Source organism: Hypanus sabinus, chromosome 8 (genome assembly GCF_030144855.1).
Source record: "Hypanus sabinus isolate sHypSab1 chromosome 8, sHypSab1.hap1, whole genome shotgun sequence".
Lineage (NCBI taxonomy): Eukaryota > Metazoa > Chordata > Chondrichthyes > Myliobatiformes > Dasyatidae > Hypanus > Hypanus sabinus.
The window spans coordinates 37,741,089-37,753,298 of NC_082713.1; the positions used below are offsets into that span (position 1 = coordinate 37,741,089).

At 37.6% G+C, this 12,210-nt stretch overlaps 1 protein-coding gene across 3 annotated transcripts in view; it reads right to left on the reverse strand.

Moving 5' to 3' along the window:
• Window positions 1–12,210, reverse strand: part of smarca1 (SWI/SNF related, matrix associated, actin dependent regulator of chromatin, subfamily a, member 1) — a 111,611-nt gene that overhangs the window by 18,299 nt on the left and 81,102 nt on the right. For all 3 annotated transcript variants that reach the window (XM_059976961.1, XM_059976962.1, XM_059976963.1), the window contains 5 exons: window positions 6,695–6,805; window positions 3,170–3,283; window positions 2,073–2,195; window positions 944–1,076; window positions 411–529 (listed from right to left, as the gene is read on the reverse strand). In XM_059976961.1, the coding sequence (XP_059832944.1) occupies window positions 411–529; window positions 944–1,076; window positions 2,073–2,195; window positions 3,170–3,283; window positions 6,695–6,805 (600 nt within the window). The remainder of the gene's footprint in view (window positions 1–410; window positions 530–943; window positions 1,077–2,072; window positions 2,196–3,169; window positions 3,284–6,694; window positions 6,806–12,210) is intronic.

The following is a 12,210-nucleotide window of genomic DNA, read 5'->3' on the forward strand; positions in this document are numbered from 1 at the left end:
TCAATTTTCCAGTGATATTAAGATTTAGATTGCATAATGAGAAACATGGTGAACACCTCAGTAGTATCTCTAAATCAGCATTCAGCCTTTAGAAAAAGATGCCAAATGAAGGCCAAAATGTTGAATATTTTGCTTCAACAATGGTTCATAGCATCATTGAAAAGTTTATACAAAAGCTAGGAGACTAAGAATCTAATGGCCTTCTTCTGCGGAGGTCCTCATTTTAACCTCATCTTGTTACACCGCAACATACTAGAATGTTAATTTCCATTATGAGTTCTAATTCTTGCTACAGATTCACACTCACAAACTTCCAACTGAGATATTATCACTGTGTGAATTATTCAACTGTTCTGTATTTCATATTCCTAATCATATGTACGTATTTGGAGATACTGAACTAAAATCACCTTTGCATCTAAGGCCTTCTTTATGCTAATCCGTCGTTGAATCCTTGATTCTCCACGCTCAATTTGGGCCATAATCTTCTCAATATCCTGCAGTTCATTACAACGTTCCCAGAAAACAGCTGAAATAAACAAATCAATGCTGAACCATGGCTTTGAAACAACCTGCAGTAAGTAGGCATATGTAATATCACAGTAATTATCACTGCTCCCATTACTAATATTTCCAACTGAAAAGCATATGTAGTATTTTTTAAAGATAGCTTGGTGACTCTAAAACTACTTTTCATTTGCTATTTCTATTCAGGAGGAGGGTGGCAGGAAGACTTCTGCTACCCTGGTGACTAAGATTCCACAACAGTTAAGGGGATTATTTTGAAAAAAAATCATTTTAAATTGGAAGAAAATGAAGATCAATGAGTGGAGGCAAATGCAAATATTTATAGAAGATTGTTCAGAAGACTTTATTCTGATCTAGCTTTGATTAGGTTTAAGATCCACAACCAGAATTTAAAATACACAGGGAAAAGATTTACCTGAATACTCAATGACCTCTTCAGGGGTCTTTCCCTCAACCTCACGAGCAATATTATCGATGTCATCCCGGCCGTACTTCTCATTGGCTTTGATGAATTGGTTGAAGTCTCGTTTGTTCCAAGTTGTGAAGCCCTAAGTAATATGTCAGGGTCAATTTGAGTAATGCAATTAACTCTTAAATCCAGACAGCAAATACATTGTTAAAAACAACTAATAAATAATCATTAAATGTAGCAGTTAGTTTTACTAGAAATTATAGGAAAATTAAGGTAATTTATCATGACTATAAGATATCATTAAGTATGGACATTTATGGTTTCCATCAACTTCAGTTAAATATTAATGAGCCTTATCTATCTTATTGACAATACCAAATAGATTACTTTCTAAAAATATATTTAAAATCCGACAGAATTGTAGTAATGGAAATCCAACCAAATGCATTACCAATATGGTTTGTAATTACACACTGCATTCTGATGGCAAGCTGGAAACTACATTCATCAGATGAATGAATGGTGATACCCAATGCAGGCATCTTGGAGGATTCGCATCCAAGATGCACTTAAAGAAACAAGAGTAATCCTCTATTTAAGTCCACGCAAAATAACAATATAAAACACCTTTAAAGCTGCTACATTCCTTTCTGAGGGAGACACTCAATCCTTGGTCAAATTTAAGCCTTGACAGAGACAACGCATTCGGATCATACATCACTGAAGGAATTTCCAACTGAAATTGAGCAATTTAATATATTTGGCATTATTTTTACGCTTTTAATGTTATTAGTGGTATTGGTTATCTCCCTAAGATTCTGGAAATCTCTGTCTGAAAGGATAGATTTGGCAAAAAAAATCATATTTACAAAGTATCCAGATGTGTCTTTACTTTGCCTGCTGACTGCAAGCTGTTTCTTTCTTGATCTCATACCATGCCATATATTCCAATCATAGATACACGAACTATGAAACCAAATTAACTTGCTTATACGAGTAATCAGTTTTTGTGACAATTTTATAGTGATTTTGTAATGCACAAGGTAAACATGATTTAAGATATTCCAGTAACAATGATGAAAGGATCAATACTATCAAATACCTAAAAATTGAAGCAAACTTTGGTGCAAACCTGTGTTAGGAGCCTTTCTTTTTCTTCAATTTCCTTCTGATTCAGAGGGAGTGCATCATCGATCTTCCGCTGTTCTTCCTTCTGTACTTGTGCTGCATTATGCAAGTCAGGATTTCTAGGGACCTACAATCATATCAAGTCACACTTCAAGTTGTATTTAGAGAAACTCAGCCCCACTCCAAAGTGAATTTGCTCTAAATTACAGGAAAATCTGCTTAAGCCGGGCTGATACATTTCCCAGAAGAGAAAACATTCAAGAGTTACAAAGTAAAAATGCTATTGATTACCACAAAACAGCCTTAATGGCCCCAGTACTTTTCTAATTTTTATAATTTCGATCCAGTTTTTCTTTGGCTATCTGGTTCTTTGCAATTCTCCCAATTAAAAAAAAAAGTCACATTCTACTGGTGATCCAGACAGTAACAGATTGAACAGATGAGTAAATAAACCTTCCAATGAATTGCACTTCATTACAGAGGTTGCTGGTTTATGATTGATCATTTTTAAAAGACCCACATTTTGAGCTCCGAGCACTAATATTTGTAATATACATAAAACTCAGAAAAAATACAAGGAACAGGGCTCCATCTTTGAAACACGAGGACATCTGCTATGCTAAAATGTTTCCCAGTTCCTCTTAATATCTAAAGCAAGCTGAATAGGAGCCACCTGCATCAATTTAACCAAGGACCATTATTCATACATTAGTCTTCATGAGGAAGTTCACAGACAATATTCCATGCAGGACAAATGAGGACACAAAATCACACACTCTCCCCACACAAATGCACATTTCCTTTAAAATGGAAGATGCAGTCAAACTTTTGATAGATATAGAAGCATCTCTCAAGTGAGCTTGAATGCTTCTCCATGATTTGCTTTCCCCAATTTAAGATTCCTACATAGATATAAAGGAATTTTTAGAGGGGAAAAAGATTTGCTTTATGCAGTGCTGCTAGGGCTGATCATACTACAGTAACTAACATTTCCAGAGGCACTGCAAAAAATGTCACCATGCCCATGAATTATGCATTCAATAGCACCTTTCAACATGCTTTGGCCTGAGTCCATAATAACAGACATTTGCACTGCAATACCTTGTAGCCTATGCTTTTCCTGTAGGAAAGGATTTCTTTCTCCAATAGTTCAAATAGACGTGGTGGAAAAAACTGGAAATCTTGAATACTTGGCTGCTTCGGAGGTCGAGGTGCCTATAATAATAAATGATTACAGTCAAACAAAAACTTATAGCATAAGAGACTGGAGCTTTGACTTTCTCAAAGATATTTTCTTTCATATTTGTTTCTCATACCTCTGCTTCGTCTGAAATGCTTCTGGTTCCACAAAAAAGTGCCTTAAAGGTTAATCCTTACATTTTTAAATTACAGTAAAGCAACTAACTAAATTAGATCACAGTTCTAATCATTAAATATTTAATACATCAGAAGAGTCATCTACATTTTTAATGCAATTGGATATATTCTTCCTAGCAGCACTCTCCAAATCTCGGTGGCATGTTATAACTCAAGGTCTTCCCTGGATCACTTTGTGTTTGCATGAAGCAGCAATGGAAAACAAGCTGGATAACCAACTATATTTACATAATACAGTGCAATGAACAATAATATTTTTACCAAAAGTAAAAAGGGGATGGAGGAATGGGCAAATTTAAATAAGCAACTACATAGGAAAAAAAGATACATCATAAGAAGCTGAAACTGGTTTAAAAGAACGAGAGGGAGCAGATTTCTTGACTGGGACAGGGAACAAAATCTCATTTTCAGGATGTGACACTTCCCATCAACATCCATTCCTTAGGAGCGCTTGTACATTGCCAGGGAGGTGTGATTGGTCAATGTATTAATGTGTGCAGCCAGACAGTAGAGCTGGTTTCTTCCCTCAGGACAATTGTAAGCTTTAAAATGTCTGGCAATGTTGCATTTCTTGAGTGTTGAGGTTATGAAATATGTCATTGAGTAATATGAAATTCATCTCATGATTGACATACAACTGTAAGTTGAAGAGTATGTATCATCTGTTAATTAATAACTCTGGTTATTAAGAGAGACCATGAAAGGCACAGGAGTACACTCAATGCTGGCATATTATAATACCCAGAATGCCACTCCCACTTTACTGAAAACAAGATGAAATAATTCCTACACACGTATAGTGCCTCACAGGCAAGTAAAAGCCTTATATTTATCAAAGTAAGTTTATGTTACCATATGCTTCCAAGAGATTCATTTTATGTAGGCATTTACAGGGAAATAAAGAAATACAAAACAACTTATGAAGAAGTATACATAAACAAAGTCTGAAAAACAATCAATGAGCAAAAGAGGACAAACTGCAAGTGAAAAATGAAAAAAATGCTGAGAACATGAGTTGCATGGTCCTTGAAAGTGGGTGTGTAGATTTTGAAATCAGTTCAGAGTTATGCTGAGTGAAGTTATCCACGCTGGTTCAGAAGTCTGATGGTTGTAGGGTAATAACTGTTCTTGAAGCTGGTGGTGTGGGACCCAACCTTCTGACCAATGGTAATAGTGAGAAGACAGCATGGCCTGGATGGTGGGGGTCTTTGATGAAGAATGCTGCTTTCTTGTGGCAGCGCACCATGTAAACGTACTCAAAGAAGCAGTAAATTTAGAAAAGCAGCAGCAGTCACTTGGAATGATCCTGGAGGGAGGAAGGAAGATTGGTGTTGACATGACCAGCACTCATAGTTCAGTCCAGGCATGAGAGTAGAGCTGAAGGTTCTGTCACAAAATGCCGTATACCTCTCTGATGACAGCCTTGAAAACCTTAACCCTATCAATGTATTGCTCATGAGGCAAGTCCAGAAAGGAAGCAGCATCCCTAAAGACTCATTAGGACTAGGGTCCTTTAATCAGATAAGCATCTGACAATGAGGTCATACTTATGCCTCAAGTAATGGAATGTTGTCAGTGTGGCCATGGGGACATTGATTTGGCAGCAGGATATTGGAAAAAAAATCATTCCCTCTTAGTCTAAGAATACTATGGAAGAAAGTTGAGCAGCTGGCAGTGAGCCTGACATTGTCCCGGTGCCTGTCTCTTTAAATATAATGAACACAAGAACCTGTTTCTAGTTTGAATGACACTTCTTTCCAATACACACTATGTGGAACTTTGACCTCTAATTTATGTCAATATAGGCAGAAATAGGCTCTATACGAATAATGACATTGCAAAGCACATGGGAAAACATCAGGTGTGCTAAAGTGAAGTGCCCGGTTCAATTTTGTGATTGGCATGACTTTACCTTGAAATAATTACTCATTTGATTTGCTCAACGTAAAATTGAACATGGACTATGTGGCATTAAAAAAAGTGCTATACAATACAGTTTATAGACCTACTGTATATGTGGCCCCAGGCATTAAGCCTACATTTAGGAATGAACAATGAAAATATTGAAGAATAATTTAAACTTTATTGAGCAAAATAGTCCGTTTTGGATCAGTCACTTGTTACTATAGCTAACACAACCAATTTGCTTTTCTAGCACAATCAATGGGTACTTTAATTCAAGTAAAACTCCCAGCATTTCACAGCAGGAGTTGAGCAGAATACAGCTCTAAAATATCACTGAAGTAAAATTAAAAGGATATTATAGGACAACTATTTTATGAGACTCGGCAATATCAGGGATCAGGAAAACATAAGAAACAAAAAGACTAGAGAACAGAATATAGGAATAAACACAATCATTAAACCAATAGTGTAGTCAAACCTAATAATGCAAGGAAGGATTTGAAAGAAGCGAGGCATAGCATGTAAAGATTTTGATGAGTAATTCCAAAGAATAAGATTGTATTAACTGGATTGTTTTACTAATATTATTTTGCTCCAGTACCAGCCACAATCTATTTCAAAACAGCAAGAGCCGTATAATGTCACAACATACCATATAGGTGTTGAACTCCATTTCCAAATAAAATGCTACTGATTTCAATGGAACTACATTTAGGAAACAGATGGGCATGTGAGCTTACTTTGTTATGCCAAACAAAGGTAATTTGCACACATGACTGAGGTAAATTTCTTAGTTTATTTTTGTCTAAATTTCCAAGCCCTGTCTGGAAATACATCAGGATAAAAGTTTTCTTCTCATGTGTCAAATATGCAACACACTTGACTTTCTGCATAATATCCACTTCCAAAATTCAGCTCCATTAAATAAATGGAAATTAATGTCAGTAGCAGGCATGAAAAGCATCAGCTTTAGTGTCCTGAGAAATATTTCAAACTGCCATCTAGTGACGCGAAGGGGAAGGTATTCCTGTGTGCTTCATCTAACAAAAGGACGAATATAGTTTTTATAAAAGAGGAAGTTTTTTTTTATAATGGTTGGAATGCAGATGGAAATACCGCTTATCATTGGAAATTTATGATAGATGAGTATTCTTCTTGGAAATGCAGGGGTCATAGAGATCCAGAGCTACATTATTACACTGCAAAACATTTTCTTTATTTATTTCACTTTTGGATTACTTTGTGATTTAAACTATTTCCCAAAATTTGCTCGGCTGAAGTAATTTTGAATTTTTAACTCCCTTAAACAAACCTTTGCAAACACTGTTTTATATTCTGCTTTACCTTTGGGGCCCTCGGTTCACTGACACGTAAAGCCTCCCGGAAATATGCATCCACTGCATAATTGGCTTTTCGTTCTCGTTTGGGCGGTTCGATCCATTCTGTCAACCCAATCTGTTTATCACAAAAGTAAGCCTTCAATCATGTTGTGCATTTAAAAGGAACTCATAATCATCAAATCATATATGCTAGATAATGCATTTGCAAGGATAATATAACATCCCAATTTTCATTCCAATTGTATTGCTTGTTTGCCAGGTGCCCAACATGATGAGCAATTTTTAATTTCAGTTTAAACTGACCACTAAATCTGAGCAGTAGCAGAATACTTTAAATATTTCCAGATTCAGGCATTGCTTGAATTTAATTGACACCAATTAGTGGTAAAATCTAACAATGCTGGAGACACTCAGCAGGTAGCATCTGTGGAGAGAGAAACAAAATTAATATTTCAGGGTAGAAATACAGTTCCACTAGCAATTCAGTTTGGGTTGAACTGCTGAACCTACTTTCCTTCCTTAATATCAGAACTGTGGATGTTTACTGGTGATAGCACAATGCTCAATTTCATTTGTAAGTCCTTAGGAAATAAGTAGGCCATACTTGCTTGCAGCAAGACCTACACATCATTCAGTAAAAGGCTGATACACAAGTCAGGTAATGAACATCTCTCATAAGAGATTGGATAACCAGCTACAATTGATATTCAATAGCATTATTATTAATAAATTCCCCAACATGAGGAGACATTGAACAGAAACTCATCATACACACTGTGGTTGAACCAGCAGATCATATTTTTTTTCTGCAGTGAATAATTCTCCTGTCACTCAAAGCCATATCCAAAAGTAAATATTCAGGTGTGACATCTGCATATTCTGCACCAGTCTGTTTTAGTGCACTCAGATAACACGCAACAATCCAGTCTAAGGAAGGAATAAGCTATTTGATTGGTACTCAACCCCTTCTCCATTTGGCAGAACTAGTCTTCACTCTCAACAACTTCTCCTTCAGCTCCTCCCACTTTCTCCAAACTCAAGGGGTAGCCATGGGCACCCACATGGGCTCAGCTATGCCTGCCTTTTCATTGACTACGTGGAACCATCCATGTTCCAAGATTTCTGATAATGTTCCCCAGCTCTTTCTGCGCTACATTGTTGTCTGCATTGGTGCTACTTTCATGCCCCCATGCTTAGCTCATTAATTTTATTAACTTTGCCTCCAACTTCCACCGTTCTTTTAAATTCACTTGGTCCATTTTTGACACACCTGTCCCTTTTCTTGATCTCTCTGTCTATATCTCTGGAGACAAACTACCTATGGGCATGTTTTATAAACATACCAATTCCCATGATAACCTTGACTACACCTGTTCCTACCCTGTCTCCTGCAAAAATGGTATTCCCTTTTCTCAATTCCTTTGTTTCCACTGCATCTGTTCCCAGGATGAAGTTTCCTTTCCAGGACATCAGCGATGTCCTCCTCCTTTAGTGTACATGGTTTCTCTTCCTCCACCATTGATGCTACCCCCACCCACATCTCCACCATTTCCCAAACATCCGTGCTCACCCCATCTTCCCGCAGCCTTAACAGGGATAGAGTTCCTCTTGTCCTCACCTGCAAACCCCATGAGTCTCCACATCCAACACATGATTCTCAACACCAGGCTTCACTTATCACCATTTAGCTTGTTCTCCTCCCTTCCACCACCTTTTTATTCTGGCATCTTCCTCTTTCCTTTCCAGTCTTGAAGAAGGTTCCTGGCTTGAAATGCCAGCTCTTCAATCACTTCCATAGATGCTGCCTGACCTGCTGAGTTCCTGCAGCATTTTGTTTGTGTTGCTCTGGATTTGCAACATCTGCATTATCTCTTGTGTTTCACATAAACATTCATCCACTCAACAAGAAATACAGGGCTCATTCTGTACCCGTTACCAGCCTTGGCTATTCTGACAGCATATCCCAAAACTGTCACCTCTGCCACTTAAAGGAAGGACAGTGTATTATATTCATCATCTACAGGTTTCCCACCAAGTCACAGAAAATCTTGACTAGGAAATAAATCTCTATTCTATATTTGGCATTCAGAGTACATCTTTAAACACTTTACCTAACAAAATTTCATTGACAGGAAAACGTCAATGGGCCCAGAATGTGATTTCTTATCAGATTCTTAAGAGAAATTGAAGATGGACCATTACTGGCTGATAAATCACTAACCACATTGGTTTTTCTTCTGGGCAGATTTTACATCAAAAGAGAAGAATAAGCAATAATCAAACTGAAGTGCCAATCTAAAGGCTGCTCTCAACTCAACTCTTGACTTCGAGGAGGTTGCAGCCACTCAACCATGGCAGTCATTAAAAACCATGAAATACTAAAAGTAAAGATTCAACTCGAGGCAATGTAGTAAAGTAAGCAGAGAAAAAGCACTTAAAGTACTATTAAAGCATATGCCAAGTAAAGTTCCCCATAATCTAAAAAGTTCAATGGAAATAATGAATGCTACATTTAAAACCTATGCCATTAGCTAAAATTTTCATATTTCTTCCAATCCAAGTAAATTATGTAAAGATGAGTCAATGATGCTGTTTACTGTGGGTTTTATAATTCCTCGTTTTCTAACTAAAGAGTTACACTGTGAGAATGCAAAGGTGTCAACTGGCACATGATATTTTAAAATCCCTTTACTTAACATCATAAGAGTCATTATCCTGTCTATTAAGTATTAATTTTTCCACTAAAACTAAAGGGAAACATTGAGTATCTAAATATTTACACAAGTATCCATCCCACAATAGCAGTTTAAGACTATGAGTAAGAGTCCCAGTCTAGAAGTTGAGTTTGCATCATTTGGGGTTGGGAGCCAAATGTAAGCTATGAGCAGGGGGACTGTGTTCAGACCCTTCATGGATGGAGTCCTTAATATACAACAGCACTGGGGAATGAGATGTGGTACCAGAGAAAGGGACCGTCCAAGTGGGAGTGGAAAAACAAACTAGTGGTAATAAGAGTAAGAATGGGATTAAGTACTGAAACAGCACCAAGCATGAGAAACAACAGCCAAACAACAACAGAACATCAAAGTGGGAGGCAGCAAAAGCCACAATGTGGTCGGGAAAACAAACAAGTGTGGGAATAGGACCAAAGTAAGGCCAGGTTTTATGAAAACTGAGGGAATTCCCAAAAATTGTGGCGCAAATTTCAAATGCTAATTAGTAAGGTTGACACAAATTAATTGGGCAGAAATAGAAGACAATTATAAATGGGACTCAGAATGCTGAGGGGCTTGATAAAATGCATCATGGTGTTGAGTGGGAAAACTGAGATTTCCGGAGCCCGCTTTAGAGTCAAGTTTGTTGATGCTCTTATTCAATTTTTAATGAGTGTAATAACTTCCAGTGACAATCTTTTGGCATTGACCAAAAAGATTGAGCAACATGGTTTTGTACAGTTTACCAGATAAGAAATGATATGTTTGAAAAATAATATTGAGGAATTGATCTTGGTCATTAACATCTGCTGCAAATAAAAGCAAATAAAGTATTACAGGATTAATTGAACTTTAGACTACTTGATTTTGGCAACTGACACATAGACCTGAGCTGATGGAAAAACTCAGTGGAAGAAGTGCCAGCAAAATACCACTTCACCTGGAAAACTTTGGGTCACGGGTTGATGAAATAAGGTAGACATTGCATCTTCCATGGTTGCTTAGGAAAATAGATTGAGAAGGGGAGTGATGGGTGAAGATGAAAAAGCAAACCAGTCACCAAAGAAATGGTCCCTTTAAAATGCTGAGAAGGGGCAGGAGGGGAAGATGTATGTGGGACCATCCCACTGAAGACAACAGAAATTATACAATTCAATCCAAGGATTGTGAATACCAATGGGGTAAAAAGTGAGTCAGTGGAATTTCACACCTCCAATTGAGTGAACTGTATTTAGTGCTCATAATACTGTTTACTCAAAAATTGGAGAAGTCTGATATAGAGTAGGTGAGCACCTTGCTGAAAAACTTAATTTTGACTGCAAGGACAATGGTGAGGTTCCAGTTGCCTGCCACTTTAATTCTCCATCCTAGTCTGACCTCTCTGTCATTTGCTGCCTAGGCTGTTGGATGATCCCCAACACAAATTTGAGGAACAATACCTCATTGCCTGAGTTGGTAATTTTGCAGCTTTTTGACCATTAATCTGAAGTTAACAATTTCAGGTAATAACACTTTCTTTACACTACAGATGAGGCTATACCAGGGGTCGGCAACGTTTACCACTGAAAGAGCCAATATGGACCCATTTCCCACAGAAAAGAAAACACTGGGAGCCACAAAATGAAATAACACTGCATACAACGGGTTTTTTTTTGCCTTTATGCTATGGATAAACAAACTATAATGTGTTGCATTTATGAAATTGATGAACTCCTGCAGAGAAAACGAAATTACATTTCTGCATGCAACAAACACATTTTGAACTCCGAAAAAAAAGACGTTGGGTTGAAGGTTACTCCATAGTTAGCCTACCTTGGATCGAAGAATTAAAAGAATGCGCGCACTGGCGGGTGTCAGGCATTGGCAGTGGTGACGTATATTAATAGCGATAAAAAAACACGTTGTAGCGGTGTGCTACACGCAGCGCTAAAATAAAGACTGCAGTCAAAGGTAACTTTATTCGAACTAAACAGCCTTGCTTTAAAGCCTCCCTCAACCCACCCCCCGTGGGCGCGGATGCTCCAAAAGACACGTACTCACAAACCCCCGTAGGCTATCTCCCTTAGCCTGAACGGTGGCTAATTGTGAGCCGGTTCGGATGTGCCAGGAAACGGTGTCTCCGCAAAGTTTTCAGATTGTACAAGATCACCATAATCTTCAAATTTCGAATTACATTTCAAAAGCTAACAAACCACGGGGAGCCGCATCACAGAGATCAAAGAGCCGCATGTGGCTCTGGAGCCGCAGGTTGCCGACCTCTGGGCTATACTTTTCTGTGTCCATTTATTTTTGTCTTCAACGGCATGTTTTCAAAATAATTGTCAAGTTGATAACTTTGTCTACTACAAAATCAGTATACTACCCTTCTTTTCTTCACTGCAACCTAAATATGTTTTCTCATTTTTCAGAAGAGGCTTTGATCTGAAATGTTGACTCTTATCTCTTGCCAGGTTACTGGTTGACATGCTGAGTGTTTCCAGCATCTTCTGTGTTTGTTTCAGGAATTCCAACATTTTGTAGTTTCTTGTTCCTTTTGAAATAACTGGCAGCACCTTACTTTGCAGCCCATTAATGAAATGGGAATCCACAAATGTGATAAATTAGAACAGGTCAGGTTTCTGAGAATGTTCATGGTAAAGGCAGATATAATGCTCCTGTTTGAATACCACATCATTAATTTCCCAGATACCACTCTCTATGGGACTCTCACAACTATTAATTTATCTCTGCCATAACTAAAGGCAGAAATAATGTTGTCTGTTGGATTTTGTGTCCAGAAGAGAGTAAATTTTAATTATCTTAGGAT